The sequence below is a fragment of the Tyto alba genome, unplaced genomic scaffold, assembly GCF_018691265.1.
Source record: "Tyto alba isolate M040663 unplaced genomic scaffold, T.alba_DEE_v4.0 Super-Scaffold_2, whole genome shotgun sequence".
NCBI lineage: Eukaryota > Metazoa > Chordata > Aves > Strigiformes > Tytonidae > Tyto > Tyto alba.
Window position 1 is genome coordinate 74160748 of NW_024881282.1, and position 17089 is coordinate 74177836.

The following is a 17089-nucleotide window of genomic DNA, read 5'->3' on the forward strand; positions in this document are numbered from 1 at the left end:
TAACAGTGAGGTACTCTTGACAAAGTAGGGAAGGTGGCACATACACACAAACATCCCGAGGATAATGAAGAGTGGAAACTTTCACAGCTCTGGTCTTTACTGCTCACTGATGTTAAACATATCTGATTATAAAATACCATCCCTAGCTCCTCTCTCCTGTGGCTCTTTGTGTTCTGCCTGTTAACACAGTTTCAACTGAGCTTCGTCTTTCATAACAACATGCCCAATGCCAAAGCCCTACTTCCTTTCGCTTCGCCAACTGACACTTCATGTCCTATTATTGTCTGCTCCACCTGAGGTGTCACCCAGGCATGTCTGAGTGACTATCTTACTTTTCTCAACTGCTGGTAAGCATCTAGACCTATTCATCTTTTCACATTTTTCTTCACTATTTCATCTTCTATTTTCACACAGCATCTCAAAAGTCAGTATTACAAATCAACACTGAAGCTTATCATCTATACGTCTGGGGCCTCCATTGACTCAGAGTGAATGAAGGCCATCTTCCTCCTTTAGAGGACTAGAAGATAGATGTTTACTTCAATGTTCCACACTTTTATGTCTTCTCCATAACAGGATCCAAATAACAGACATCCTTCCATGCTTTATCAGATAGTAGTCTCCCATGTAAGCCTCCTGGTGAGCCCTATCCAAAAATTATTGCTCTCCATGAGTTGCCTTGTATAGCATGTATCCAAAAATGCAAAGGACTGAAGTCCAACTTTCTTGTCTTCTTAAATCATCACTGCTAGGACCTTCTAACCCCACAGCTCCAAGCAATATGAAGTGAGTGTAGGCACTGTTACCTCTTCTGTTGGAGCTATTTCGATTCCTATGACACAGTCCAGGTCTGGTTAGTAAAAGTAAACATAACTCTGACTTAACAGTTATGGGCACTGAATGCAGTGATCCCATCCAGTCCCTGCATAGTTCATACAATGGCTCTCCAAAATGCAATACTAACATAGACCACTGGCTGTTGAGGATCTCAGTCTTAAGTGAGAACTTCATCTACCCAACACGGCAGCCTACGGCGGAAGCCTACATGCTGTATTTTGGCTGTGGACACCACTGAAGTGGCAAGACAAACAAGAATTAGGAACTATAATCCACATCCTTTTGTGGACTTGGTTCCAGAAACAGTTGTTACGATGCTTACACCATTTCATAGCCTCCTGGTCAAAAGCTGGTTTTCATACACTGAAAAGACATTTACAAAAGCAAGACAGCAATTTCAGATTTACAAAAAATGATACCTTTTCACATTTAAAGGAAAAAACAGCCATCTGATTAGATAACTACCATGGAGGTGCTCTGATTTTATCTGAAAACAGACACTATACACAGTCACACAGAGAGCAAAGTTCTTTGCTGAAATTGTACACCATCATAATAATTATAAATCCACAAGTCCTTCAGCGATGGATGACAAAATAGGAGGAATTTCTTTCTTAATTGGGGAATTTAACATGAATTACTGGATTATCTGCCAAACTATTTTCAGCTTTCATGCTTTACTAAACCGGAGTATTTAGCTCATCATTCACAAACCCATTATTATACTAAAGAAAATGGGGAGCAATTAGCATACAAGATGATAGCTTAAAGGTGGTGCTAATTGGAAAGTATGAAGTATTTTTGAATCCTGCTGTATACAATTAAGTGAGATGACTGGGTTCTGGAAAAATAATTTGCTAAACAATTTCAGTGATGTCTATTCTACAACCTATATTTAAAAAGTTTAAGTAAATTCAGCTTTGCAGTAAGTTCAGTGCAGTATCTTTCTTCATTTACCAACCACAGGGGTTGCAAACTAAAAGCTGGTCCTGCTGTAGAGCAAGCCTTGTTCAGGAAACGTATACAAAACAAAGGCTAATTCATCACAACAGCGGAGATCATCACTGAACTAAACTCAAGTTTCCAAAGAACTGAAGAACAAAAAACAACAAGGAAACAGAATGTAATATTCATCATACACAGTACAGGATGGCACAGATACACAACGAGTTGCAAGACCAGTTAAATTATAGGACTGTGCAAAATACACAACCAGAAATAATAGAAAACCATCTACAAAGAGCTACTAGTAGGGGGAAGAAAAAGTAATTGTGCATGGTTTTGTTCATGATTTCTAAGCAAAGAGGGAGAAATCTTGTACAAGAATCTGCCAAAAGGAAGAAAGCAGACAGGAGGAAAGATGCAATTCTTCATTATTAGTGAACTGCACTCAGACATAAGATGTTAGACAATTATATGACAGCAATACACCCTGTAACATTAGGAATTTGTTTTCAAGAGCTACAGCTTGGTGATTTTTATTCACTTTTACAAGTTATTTGCCATGTATTACTTCTAATCTATTTATCACACACCTACGACTATAAACCCATTTCCACCATCAGGTTTTATTTAGTCCTAGCTGCAACAGATCTCCATATTTGTAAATGAACTTTTACATCACTGTTTTTTTTGGCTCAGAACATATTTAATATTTTCTTCAAATGACAGAGCAGTCTGTAAACCTGTAACACACCCTATTTTTAGGATCACACCTATCTCAATATTTTCCTTTTTAGAAAATACAGCCTAATTATGCTTTGGAACAATACTTCCCTGTACTTTCTGTGAAAAATGCTTCACCAGATAACTACATTCACAAAAGCATCTCTCCCCATAGCAAACGCTAGTGGAACCAGCAAGCAGACTTTAATGAACAACTGCAGCATACATCCCATGTTATCATGCAGGGGCGGTGTTTCTCTGTTTACTGAAAATGTTATTGAACCGTTCTCCCCACACGCACATACCAACAACTACATGCAGTATCATCGCTTATTTCTATGCCCTTCAGAGAAAAAAGATCCACACTCTTTGTCTTCCTGCACAACCTCTGCATTATCTACCAAGGTAAGATGTATGTAGTGGTTCCGAGGACTCACTGGGAGATACAGACCTTCCCCTACGATCTGATTTCTTGCGGCATAATACTCCAAGTGCATCAGCACATAATGTAAAGAAACTTCTTTAAAGGAAAGAAATAAATTGTCATTCTGTATCACTACCAAAAATCAGATATTGACATGCGTATACATATATACATGCATGCATACATACACACACACACAGGCGCATATCTTTTTTTTTCCACATTTGAATTACATAGACATTTTGAAAATTAAGGCATCCGTGGGCTAATCTGGAAGTTCTTCAAACAATAAAATAATATCTTCCATAGAAAACCAAGAAGAGCCAAGAGTTCACTGACGAACAACAGATTTTTATCTCTGATAAAAGAGTAATTTGAATTAGCTGATGTTTTAAAATGATATACCCTCCACTCCCATTATGACTTCCACATATACCCATCCTCATTTACTGCAAGCAGCCCCATGGAAGTCCATCCCTCCCGGTATGTAAGGGTAGGCGCAGCCTCCATGGGATAAAAGCCTTTATCCTTCTAAAAATATCAGTCTGCCAGGATCCACTCTCTCAAAGCTCCGTGATGCAAACGGCATCGCTACAGTCTAGAGGCTGCTTTACTTCCATGAGTAAGCACTTACAGCACCGGGCTATAATTAGTTGGAACATTTTTAGGGTCGCTGCTGAAAATTAGAGAGAAATGACTGAGAAAGCCCTCAGAAGGAGGGTATTCCCCTCTCCTTTGGCTATTTCCATCTGCCGCAAGGAAAACGAGGCTCGGCAGGAGCCGAGGTGACACGCTCTTTCCGCAGGGAAGATGTCCCTCGCTGCTGTCCCCGGGCGGCGAACCCCGCTCCCGCGCGTGGGGAGCCCGCAGCCGCTCCACGGGGCACGGCCGGCCGCGGTCACCTGTGACCGGGCGTGAGGGCCCGCGGGAAGCACTCGCACTCCCACACCCACCCACGCACCCACCGACCCTCGGTCCCCACGGGAGGGGCGGCGGCGGTGCCGCTTACCTGACCGCCACTCGCACCGAGCTCTCGTCCTGGCCGGCCGACATGGTGCCGGGGGGCAGGCGAGGGGCGGCCGCCAGCCTTGCCGGGAGTGGGGGGCGCCGCCGGGCCGAGGAGGGGCCCGCCGGAGAGCGGGGGGGGGGGGGGGGGGCACCGCTGCGGCTGCCCCCTCACCTCCTCCTCCTGCTCCGCCACCTCCTCTCTCCAGCCATTTTAGGTGCCTGAATGAATAGGTAGGAGCCGCAGCAGCGCAGGGCGGTTCGCGCCGCTCCTCCTCCTCCCCCCACCCCGCTCCGGCCCTTCCAGTCACTGGGCGGGGAGCGCTGTCAGTCAGCCCGGCGGCGGGCGGAGGGACGGGCCGCGGGCACGGGCCCCCAGCCCCTCCGGGCACCAGTCCCCCGCCCCTCCGGCCCCAGGCCCCTCCGGGCTTCAGCCGCCCCAGCGCCCGCCCGCCCCAGCCGCCCCGCGCCCGCTCCAGCCGCAATGCGTCAGCAGGCCCCGCCCCGGGCAGCCGCAGCCGGCGGCGCGGGCACGGCGGGGCGCCCGACGGGCCTCTCCTCACCCACGGGCACACGGCCCCCGACACGGTTCTCCACACACCCGCACCCCGCACACACCCCCACGGGTCTCCACAAACCCGCACCCCGCACACACCCCCACGGCTCTCCACACACCCGCACCCCGCACACACCCCCGCGGCTCTCCACACACCCGCACCCCGCACACACCCCCGCGGCTCTCCACACACCCGCACCCCGCACACACCCCCACACGTCTCCACACACCCGCACCCCACACACACACACCCACGGCTCTCCACAAACCCGCACCCCGCACACACCCCCACGCGTCTCCACACACCCGCACCCCACACACACCCCCACGGCTCTCCACACACCCGCACCCCGCACACACCCCCGCGGCTCTCCACACACCCGCACCCCGCACACACCCCCACGCGTCTCCACACACCCGCACCCCACACACACACACCCACGGGTCTCCACACACCCGTGCCCCACACACTCCCCCACGGCTCTACACACACCCACATACCTCCCCACGGCTCTCCACACCCCCCACACACACACCCCCCACAGCTTTCCACATACCCACCCCACCCCCCCCATGGCTCTCCACACACCCCCCTTTTCAGGCACACGCATGCCCCTCACACACCCACCTCTCCACACACACCCCTGTTTCTCGGGCACACACGGCCCTTCCCACACACACCTCTTGCACACCCCCCTCCTCACATATGCTTTTACACACACACACACACACACACACGTGCAGTGAACACCCTCCACGCACAGCTCTGGTGTAGCGCCGTGCACCCTGGTGTAGCCCCACACGCACTTCTTGCACACTCACCTACGTGCTAGCAGCTATGGGCGCAGGCGACGCCGTTTCTGGCGCCTGGCTTACACACGCTGGCTCTTCCCTCACACATACACACCTGTGGCACTTGTGTGCCCTGGCTCCACACACACACCTCGTCCCCCACACAGTTCTCCACTCATGCTATCAACATGCGTGGCTCTTGCACACACACACGTGCACAGCCACACACCAGGGCTCCGCACACGGCTTTCGAGGCCTCCCTGCTGGGAAAGAGGAGCTTAGCCCCCTGTCAGGGCTCGTGGTTTCGCTCTTCCACCTGTTTCCCTCTCCTGAGCATGAATGCAATGTCCTCGTTCCTCCTCATTCCTCCCCTGGCCCCGTGCGGTCGTCACGACCCTCATGCCTGTGGGAGCGTGCAGGTCTCCCATTTTTCTGGCCCTGCTCAGCAGATTTGTTTGCCCTAGCTCCTCCAGCCAGGCATTGCTGTTCTCACTTCGCTAATGAAATGCCTGGTTTTTAGCTGGAAACTGAGTGGGCGGATGACATTAATTTTTGATGCAAATATAATCCCTGCCAGGAAACAAGCCTGGTTATTTTGCCCAAAACAATTCACATTCCTAGGGAAGATTTTCCATCAGAATAGGCCCGGGTTTGAATTTGTAATGATATGCTAAAAACCTTGCAGTTCAAGTTGTTTTGCTTCTGATAGCAAAGGTTGTTCATGCCCAGGCCCCAGCCTCTGTCAGAGATGGGCAGGTGAGATCTGCCAGCAGGATGGGGCCTCTAGCCATGTCCCCATCTCTCTCAAAAGTCCCTCCTTTTCAGAAGAAATCCACTGTATTACTGTTACTCTGTGTGTTTCTCATATTTTCTCTATCTTTTCTGGATTTCTCTATTCACTTAGAAATTGGATTGTTTCTGAAAAACGGCCCACCTGGAAATTGCTATACAAAATGATCGTCTTCTGCTTTCTTTTGAATTATACAGCAACACCATACAAAGCTCTGACAGCATTTGAAAGTATGAGGGGACTTCAGCTACACAGCATATCGCTGAAATATACTGAGATAATATTTATCTGAAATGTAGAAAAATAAAGACACAGTTCAGTTTGAAGTCACTGAGGGAATCCGGTAGAGGCAGAACAAAGCCTACATTTCCCCAGGCTTCAGAGCTTACTATATTCTATTTAATGCCATAGGCCAGGTGCTTTGCTTCTCCATTTTTGCAACATATTCTAGAATGGGCAAGATATCAGATAAAGAAAAAGCTCCTGCAGGTGAATTGTGTTGGCATTCATACAAAATAGCCTCAGAATGAAAGTGATTGAAAGCTCATAGTTCAGGGCGTTTCCAGCTACTGGGGACTAAACATTTGTGACTGTGTCGTACATCTGCCTGTACTGAGCTATTTAAAAATACCTGCAGCCCATCCACAGTGAGTAGAATCCTACAGCATAATGAAGTTACCATAATTTATTTATACCAGATTTACAAATCAAGATAACAATAAAGCTTAAGCAAATATGGAAAAGGCAAAGGTTGCTATGTTTTCACCGTAATAGCTTTAATAACTTGGATACTTTCTCAGCCAACAGTATCCAATGCATTTTTTCAGCTGACACAGCTAGAAGGTTAATGTAACAAAAACGCTCAAGCCAAATTTGTACCTTGGCAATATCTGCCTGCGTTTGTTCCACGCAGCATCTTTTGCTAGGTAGGCCCCAGTACAGGAAAGCTCATCCACATCACCCTGAGCATGCGTATAAAATCCTGCTAAGTCAGTGCCTCCGGTTCAGCATGTGAGCTGTGCTAAACACCCTGCGGGGAGCAGCAGCCGCAGGAGCTTCCTGTGACTTTCTCAGTCCCAGCTGCTCAGACCCAGGATCATACTCTAGGTCTTGACAGCGGCATTTCTTTTCAGGCCCTCGTGTGCCCTTAGACATTTGACTCAGCCTGACCCCATCCAGACCTCATCTGCCACATGGAAAATGCAGTTAGATTAAAAAGTCTGGCAGAAGTCCTCCTGATCTTAACGTTATATATACAGGTGGGTTGGTATTTACAGGTTTCAGACCTTAATGACAAAGATGTGTTATCCACATCGGGATTAAACAGGAAGTCAGAGATTTTGGTGATGTAATAGAACTATTCTCTTCTAATTTATGGTTGTTTCAATCCTACAGTATTACAGATATATTTTCTATTGAAATATTTTACTCCAATGCCAGACTCCTCTGAAATTGATATAGCAAGTTACATTTAGCCTCCTGACATGTTTCATGGAAATTGCCTGATTTGTGACCACTCAGATGTAAAACAGGAAAAAGACATAGGTCCTATTTCTTTAATGGCAGACCTTTCTCTGTGCTTCCCACTTCCAGAAAGCATACAGTGGTTTTGTTAAAATAAACTGGTTTGTTTAGTTTTTTCCCAACTCACACAATGTAAACAAACAGTCTGATATACTGTTAACTTGGCTGCCCCAGGAAACTTAAATCAGTTCTCCCGCTTTCCATTTCTTATAATGTGGTTGACCTCTGCTCTCCATCATCCTATTCATCTCACTGAAGGATTAACTTGGATAAATAAGGGCACAATCACTCCCTTTCTTTCACTGTCTAAGTATGTAGCCATACTGCCAGTATCTTCTTTAGTGTTAGTAAAGCTGTATGTTAACATTTACAGATTTGTCCAGTCTGAGAGCTAATGAATGAGGTTTCCCTCTCTTCATGCTCCTCAGTCAACATGCATGCAGGTAGGACCTGCAGTAGAGCACCCTGTCTCTCCTGTGGGCCCAACACCACAGCCACAAACCACCTCTGGTCACCCCCTGATCAGCTGCAGAGGTTTGCAGAGAGGGTACAAAGTGCAAGGCTGGGCAGCATCACTGGAGCAACCAAACAAAGACCTGGGTTTGGAAGAGGGATGGCTCTGACTGACACATACACACATGGACACCCTGCGCAGTTGGTAAAGCTGTCCATAGAGTTCCTTTAAGCATCAGAAGCCACCTAAAATCACTCAGTTGTACACAACCTGAAGGAGACAAGCATACTCCACTTAGAAGTAAGATCCCTGTGTTTTGACTCATGTATGTTTGCAGAGAAGTTGTTTGGGCCATGCCTATGTTGTACCAGCTGGTTATGAAATTATCTAATTAAAATAGACCACTTAAAACAGTAGAGGCGTCATTTCAAATTCTTAAACTGTGATAATTTACCAGTACTAAATAAGCCAATTTAATCAAAGGTTCAACTTGTTAGCTAGGGCCATGATAAGGTCACCTATTTCTTTGACCTGTTGAAAATATTTAGTTCAGAGAAAAGGTTCTGTTGATGGAAATAACAGAGCAGTGTTAGAAGATATTAACATTGAGATAATTCATAACCCTAAGGATCTATAACATAATGGTTTAATAATGACCCTTATTTAAGATTTCACTGTACAAAACTTTATCAGGTAACAGCCTGACACTCATTATACAGTCGTGACGTTCTCTAGTGTTTTTCTGCTGAATGGTGGAGGTGACAGTGTTTCATTGAGACAGGCAATAATATATGAAATCACTAATTTCTGATTAATCTGTATTAGTTAGACCAATTGCACCATGACTGGTAGAAGGCTTCAAGCAAAATTAGTAGCCTTTGTCAAGTTAAACACTCAAGCCACCATTATGGAAGACAGATATTCTTTTGGATACAGACAGCGGAACATGAAATGTTCAAGTGCTATGGAAGAACAGTCTTGTTCTGAAGGTCATTAAATCTCATAATTTTCATAGTTCACAGTGTTTAATCAAATTCACACTCAAATTGACAGGAAATAAACAGCTAGTATATCATCTCATTAGTGACTATTGTTTTCTTGAATGTGTGTATTAAATAAACTATTTTATCCACATACAAGCCAGAATTTATTCAGTGATTTTGGAATGACACACCATGAAACCTAAATGTATATGCAAATATGATATAATATATACGTTCTAATGAGTGAAATTTTGATCATTTTCATTCATATGATAGTTTGAAAATGTAGAAATTTTGGCTCATGTAAGTGATGATGGATTTTCTCTATAATTTTTTCCTTGTCCGGGTCTGTCATAATTCTATGAACTGTGTGACCCAGTAACTCTTTGTATTCCAGTATCTTCTGACACAGGAAGGTTAACTGGACTCCTATGGAACTGGGTTTCATGAGCTGGAAATTAAGTCAGCAGCATTCACTCCTCAGCGATAATCACTCCATTTTATTTACTAAACACAAAAGTCTTCAGCATTAACATATTCAGTGCTTCCAGGTTTCTACTTAGCAAAGTGAAACTTCTGTTTGCATTTCCTGTGTGATGCCTTGGGCTTACATGAACCTTAGTCTCTTCCATAGTCATCTTTTGAAAGATTTTTGCTATAAACTAAACTAAACTTCTGAAAAATGTGACATCTTGATTTTTCAGGACTTTCTCTGGCTGGCTTCTCATTTCAAAATGCAGGTCTTGGAAATCAGTCAAGCTTATAAAAGACATTTCAAATGCTTTTCATTTTCTTCCCATCACTCACTGAGACATTTGATTAAATAACAATGAGGAAAGAAAAGTGTTAAGCCACTGTAAACTGGCAGGCTATAAAGTACAACAAGGGAGCCTTTGCTTCCAATAACTGTGGAAAAGAAAGCAGGTTTCTGAGTGAAATTATCACTTGGCTCACAACAGGATGGGGGAAGGTAATTTCAAAGTTGAGAAGGAAGAAAGGATTCCAAGATGCTGTTTATATAATCACAATAACACCAGGTAAGGAAAGGAAACAGACTGGTTTAGTATAGATCACTGTGTAGAGAAGATGGTAGAGAAACCAGAAAGGACAAGGTGGACAAGGAAAAGGGACCTCTGGAGTCAAAACCAAGCAATGTCTCTGCAGGGTTGTTTCTGGAGCTGGTCAGCACAAGAGGAAAAGTAGCATCAGGCACCTCTGAAGCAAGAAGAAAAGAGATGTTTTTTTTCCATCCACCTTCCAGAAAATGAATGAACTGTAAAGGAGAAAATCTAATGGAAAGAAACACATGATTAAGTGATTGTATCTGGAGCTGAGCAGAGGATTCAATGAGAATAGAGCTGCTAGCTACACCACTACACTTGATGAAGAAAGAAAGAATTTCTTTATGTACTAATGCATGGGTTTTATACACAAAAATTGTACTGTTTTAACTATATCACTGTTAACAAAGCAGTACAGTTTTCCTCTGCTCCTGGCAGCTCAGAGTGTTTGTGTTATTCGACAAAAATGTCCTTATACCCATACACATATTTATCTTTCTTCTCGGCCTAAAGATTGCTGTAGTTTGTACCACTGTAACTGCTGTGTACACGAAGATGATTATATCAGGATAAATATTTTAATATAAATATACACATTACTTTATATCCCATGTAATACACATATAAATTAGATCCCCACTAAACCAGCACTGCTAGAATAGAAGAAAGCACAAGAAAGAGAACACATCTCTGGGGAAAAACTCCTCTACGTGATCTTGACAGACTCATGACTCAAATCAGTGGACATACACTAAAGATGAACATGCCATTTATATCACCATGTTTTCAGAATTCGTTGGTTAACTGAAAGTTGCAATCAGCTGTTTTGCAGTAAAATTTTGCAAATTCACACTGGCAACCGGAAGTCCCTTCAGGTATTACAGGAAGAATATAAATAATGGAGATGAGAGGGAAAAAAGATCAGAAAGTAGCCTTTCCAATAATGTAATTTAGTTTAATAGTTTATGATAACACTATTCAAATCTAGCATGGTATGAAGAAGAAAATAACTCAAGTCTTAGAAGGATGAGACCTTATAGTAAATATCTCCTGAGGTGTAGCCAGGTCCTGCAGTCTTTTACAATGGACTCCACTCCGTGGGTCAGAAACTTATTCTTCTTAACCCAGTCCTATGGCCTTATTCACTAACACCTTGAAATAAACCCAAAATGCTACTAGATCAAGATGACTGAATGTTATGCTTTCTTCATGCTGTTGCAAGACTACACAATATCTCCAAAGGAACAGAGTAGTAGGCCAACTCTTTTACAAATCTGAACCAAGGCAAGTACAGCTCTTCCCCTTTCTCATATGAGGAAATTAAAATAAGAAGGACATGAGAATCGCAGATATCTGTAGAAGAAATAGTTGTCAGAACCAGTATTAGGACTGACTCCTGTGTCTGTGCAAACACTATTGGACCACACCTTAAGGACATGAATTATTAATACAAAAGTTGCACGGGAAATTAGTTTCTGCTGCCTCTCACCAGAACCCGTTGTTCAGACTTGAATGTGTTGCAGTTGCACAACACAAATTTTGCCTTAAGGATACAGTTACCCAACATGATGGATTTTTCATAATGTCCCTCCCAATAGTATCCTCATCCTTCCTCTGTCCTTCACCTTTCCCCCGTAACTACCATGCTTTCAGTTTTTGGTTCAGCCTCGTGGAAGGTACTGAATGACAGGAGTCCTATATGCATACGATGAGCACAGCGGTAGCAGTCACAGGGCAGCCTCCCCTGGGCAGTTTTGCTAGTCTGCCCTAGATTAGATAGAAAAAAATGAATTTACATATTTGTACAACAATCATCAAAACCCTAGCACATTCCAAATGAAATAAATTTTCAGTTCTCTACCTGGTAAAATACTCAGATGAAATTAGTTCCAAAGAGGCCAGGAAATGTTCCATCTCCCTGCAGAGCCTGCTAATGACTATTAGCAGAGGTTAGTCTGTGACCAGTTTTATATCACCCTGTGTAAACACCTTGTCCTCCTGTGCTGTTCTCCCAGGCTTCTTCCCACTTGTCTATGTATTTCACTAGCCACAGTGTACCTAAACCCCAGGTGGTGAGTTCTTTGGGTTAGGGCCTGTTGTACGGTTTTTATGACTATTTCCTAATTGGCATCCTTAGGCATTACCACATTAAAAATAATAAATAGTAATAACAAAAAAATAAGGATGGAAGGTGGGTGAAGACATGACTAATTACCTAAACAGTACTGGGACCACAAGCCACAGGCAACACAGGAACTTGGGGAAGAGAGAGTAGGTGGAGAGTCACCTGAATAACAGAGGGTTGGGCAGGTAAAGAATAGGTCTTGCAAGACAAAACTGAGAGTCTTTATTTTGATAGCATCATGGAATTTATAAATTAAGGGATGACAGCTGTAGATTAAGCATGGCATGAGTTGCTTTACTCTCTATGTGTGTGCAGCCTGTGTTTGCACTGTCACACAAAGTTATGGGAAAAAAAAAAAAAAAAAAAAAAAAAAAAAAAAAAAAAAGAGGTAGTTGAAATGGTGATATAACAAGCTGGGAGATCTGAGAAGCAGGAGTTCCCAAAGAGGGTTTGCAGCAGGACCACTGCTGTACCGTGTGCTGTACTATGGCAGCAGCAGCCAGGGCCACTGGGCCAAACTCTGTGATAGGCTGCAAGTCTCACCTCCACTTCCCACGAGAAAACACTTCCAGGTCTGTGCTGGGTTACATGTTGGTGGAGAAGAGGTGCTCACTTGTCTGGATAGCAGCCATGGCTAAACCATTCCTCACTTTTCCCTGGAAAAATGCAACAAACTGAGCATTGTTTTACTTTTATTTGAAATCATTTTCATACCACTCATTGTATATGTATCGCTTGGGAACACTTAGGCCAAAAGATAATATTCATAACAGTGACAGGCTGAATCTTATTTAAATTTGCATTTATGGACAGGGATTGCAGATATAGTTTGATCCTGAAATGAAAGAGCATTTCTTTGCACAGTGTGTAATGAACTTCTGTAATTCATTGCCACGGGAGGTTGGGGAAGCAGGCTATTAGCAGGCATAAAAAAGGATTAGACAAGATTTGTGAACAATGCCTCTATTAACAGATAATAAAAGGAACAGGCTGTTCCAATGACTGTGATCTCAGGAGACTGGACCAGAGGAAGTGGCCAGGTACATGTGCTCTCCCCAAACCGCATCTCCTGTTGTCGCTCTTCAGACTTTGCTATCTGGATCTGCCTGCCCTGTCTCGGGTACGGTTGTGCTGGAACCCTGGGGGACCTTTCAGGGTCTGCTGGGACCTTCAAAACCTGTGGCTCGATCAGGACAGATGGCCAGCACCCATGCTGTTACCTCAGTGCCATCACAGGCGTTGGGCAGCAATAGCGTTTGTGGCTGTTGCTCTGACCCAGCGAAACGTTTCGTAATGCTCTGATGGGTTAAGTCCTAGAGTGGTACTGCTCTCACCAAAGGGGCCAGTAAACAGCATGGTGGAGTTAGAAGGGAGTTATAAAGAACAAAAAGGATTTGGCTTTAACAAACCATTTACTGAGTCTCTGTAAAATGCAGATGGAGGAAGAAAGAAGATTCTGTTAATGCAGTATGAGTTTGATAATTGCTTGGGAGAGCACCAAAAGGACTCACTCTCCAAAAAGTGCATGAAAATGGATATTCCTTAATTTCAGGGATGACACTGAAAGGAAGAGTGGACAGCAAACTAGCCATGACTTTGCAGCTGTCTCTTTTTCCAGCTGAAGGCTCTAACTCCATTTGATTTCTCCTCGTAATACTTCTGAGCACTTCTACTGGCCCTCTCTGGACCTCTTCCAGCTCTGTTACCTCGTGCCTGAGATCAGACAACTGGACTGGAAGCTGTACTGAAGATTAGGCTGCACCGTGGATTCTTACCTGAGCACAAGGATGTTCTCTAGTCTTCCCAATCCTTTTGCAAGTAAATCCTGAGACTGTGTTTGTCTGACAGGCACTGAGCTGACATTTGTTATCTGTCATCTAACATCTTCCTGTATGGCAATAATGAAATCATGTTTTTTCCCCTGAAAAATGAAAGACTATTTTCTCCTTTGTCTTTGTGTTCAGAATTTCATTTGTCACTTGTTATCACTGAGTCATTCCATATTAGGAGATTTTTCTATAACTTTTCATAACCATTAAAGCTATTATGTCGTTGTCTGGCTTTTCATAGAAAACATAAATCTTAGCAAATATTCTTGTGAGCTTCTGCTAATAAAAGCATTGACAAATTTGAGGCTGTTTATAGAAAAAATAACAGGAATGAGGAAGACCTGTAATGGCTGATAGACTGATACATGGGAAAAGACTTAAAATAACTAATTTCATATATATATGTATATAAGTATGTGTATCCCTGGCTAAGTAACAGCCACAGAGCCCATAACTAAGGAACTCAAATACATACAGGGAATGAACAAAGAATGATTTAGGGTGGAACATAGACTGTGTTTGAGAAGAAGAATACAAAAGTAAAGGGAACATAGAAGATCTCAGGAATAAATTTAATGACAGTGACCTATGTACAGATCCAAGAGAATCTCCTTATGGAAGTAAGAAATCCCTCACCACCGGGACACTGCAAATAGCACTGGGGAAAAAAAAGACCAGGAACAACAGCAGTGCCCACTAACAGAAATGGGCTGCATGACCTGATATATGTCTCTGGGCTTACTGGCGATGACTAAGCAACACAAGAAAGCATTCTAGTTTGCTTTACGTTTTTGCTTTTGAGTTTTCTGTTCTTCGAGTGAAGTCTTATTGTAACAAATAGGGCACAATATAATGAAAAAAGCCCATGACACTCACAACCATTGAATAGTAATTTAGTAGAGAAAAGAGCACCACCTAGTGCTAAATGATATTTGTTGATGCTGAAGTGTCTCCCTATGCTCTATCTTCTGGCGGTCTTGATTTTAGCGTTTTCCCAGAGTCTATCCAGGCACAGAGGAATTAATCCTTAGCAGCAAGGAGCATCCCGGCTCCCCATAAGAGTAGCTGGTTCATCAAGAGCTCAACATCTCTTAGAGTGCTGTGCACACTAAGGTAATGCCTTAGGCACCTAGTTAACATAATTATGGTTATTTGTCTGATTCATTCAGGCCAGATTCTACTACCCTTACTCACACAGTGGAGTTATGTGCTTCACAGATAAGCCTCACTGCTTTCACTGGAGTGAAAATTAATCAACTCTTACAGGACAGGCTTAAGAAACCAGAAGACCAAACTTCAAATTCTCAGGCCTTTAAAAACAGGGGGATTCACTGTGTTTACCTTCTGATTCTTCACTCACATCAATTTTTCAAGCTTTTCTTACAACTGTGAAAGATGTACACCTTTATGTTTGTTTTCTTGTTGTGTTTTTAGGTTTTTAATTAAAATCTCCAGGAGGGAGGTCTTCAAAGAAGACATAGCTTTACCTGAGAGCTGCCTTCATTATCATGAAGATAGATCATATGTGACCTTAATTATTTTTTCAGCATTTATAGTTAAAATCCACTATTGTTGGCTTTGTTTTCTTCTGATTATCAATCCATATTATGTTAGTGTTCATATTTTTGGTCTTCAAACCCTTCCACTTTTGTCTCACAGCACTGAGTTTTCTGTCATAATGTAATTAAAATTTCAAAAGAAGGTAAGAAACAGGTAAATCAACTTAGAATGATTCTGCATCAGCTATCGTTATGTATTATTTAAATAGCTCCAGACTTGAAGTTACATGTAGCATTGGTTATGTGGGTTAATTTACATATAGATGTCTGTAGTAAAATGTCATTTAAATGTCTTACTCTATTTAAATTTGTGAGTTTCCAAAGTTATCTTCAGTGACACCATGTTACCATGGCTAGATTAAATTTCTCTAATAATGGAATTATTTCTTCTCCCCTTGAAATTACTCAGCATTACACTCATTTCAACTGGAAGATGATGAAACTCAGCTATTCAAATTCCTTACACATTCTCTGATTTGCAAAACATAATTTAGCCCATAGAACTTTTTATTTCTGTCCTTTATAGTCCTTCTATATTTTTACCCGATCAGACAGTCTTCTCAAAGTGTATTCCTCAACTGAAAAGAAATGCTCTGGGTTACCCACAGCTGTTTCTGCCATACTGTATCTATAGCTTCACCGTTGCAACTATTGCCACCCACTTATGACCATTTCTTACTTGGAATATTATTTTCCTTTCTAAAATATCGTGTGACTTTTTTGGATGTTTTTCTTTATAGGAATTTTTTGTTGGTTTGGGGGTTTTTTAGTGAGTAGGATCTTGATTTATTCTTACACATTTATGCCCTTTTCCAGGAAAAGACAACAGAATTTGTCTGTATGAGTACATATATGTGAATATCCACACAGGCCGTTGAATAAGGGTGGTACAGAGTGTGGATACTGATAAAATAACCATGGTGCCTGTGTGTAATATGTGTTTGGTGTGCATTCACATTTCAAAGGCCATATGACTGCAGGGTTCTAATTCCCTCTGAAGCTACAGTGGCACAGACTGTTACCAGTGTAGCTGCAAAGGCAGTGGTCCGGGAACTGCTGGTGCCCATCTCTGCCAGAGACACAGCAGGACCATGCCCAGCTCCTGATAGGGCTCCACAGGACACTAACATGGAGGCTGACAAAAAAGCCTGATTCAGGACATCTGTAATCATGCTGGTTCCCCACTGTGCTGGGCAAGTCTCAGCCACTTTGAGGTGAAGTAAAACTGCTGTACAGCCTCTGCTCTCCAGGTCTGGGGATGAGAGTCTCATCTGCACCACTGACGGACCTCAGCAGGCACAGGGGCTTTCTTCTCCTAGTCTTTTGAAAACCTACATGTGTGCTGTCATATGAAGGACGCACTCGTTATATCAAGACCCCATGGTTCTGAAGTGAAATGTCAGGAAAAACATGACAGTGCATGGAAACACATTCATCTGAGCATGGCTAAATAGCACTTATGCCTGTAGCTGTGTGCATCAGTTT

At 43.2% G+C, this 17089-nt stretch overlaps 1 protein-coding gene across 10 annotated transcripts in view; it reads right to left on the reverse strand.

The window, feature by feature from the left end:
* KIF21A (kinesin family member 21A) overlaps positions 1-4343 on the reverse strand; it is a 93268-nt gene extending 88925 nt beyond the window's left edge. For 9 of the 10 annotated variants that reach the window (XM_032996193.2, XM_032996192.2, XM_032996197.2 and 6 more), the window contains exon 1: positions 3936-4342. In XM_032996193.2, the coding sequence (XP_032852084.1) occupies positions 3936-3979 (44 nt within the window). In that variant the 5' untranslated portion in view covers positions 3980-4342. Of the gene's footprint in view, positions 1-3935 lie in introns of all 10 variants that reach the window. The other variant, XM_032996189.2, reaches the window with a different exon arrangement.
* Positions 4344-17089: the final 12746 nt, after the last annotated feature.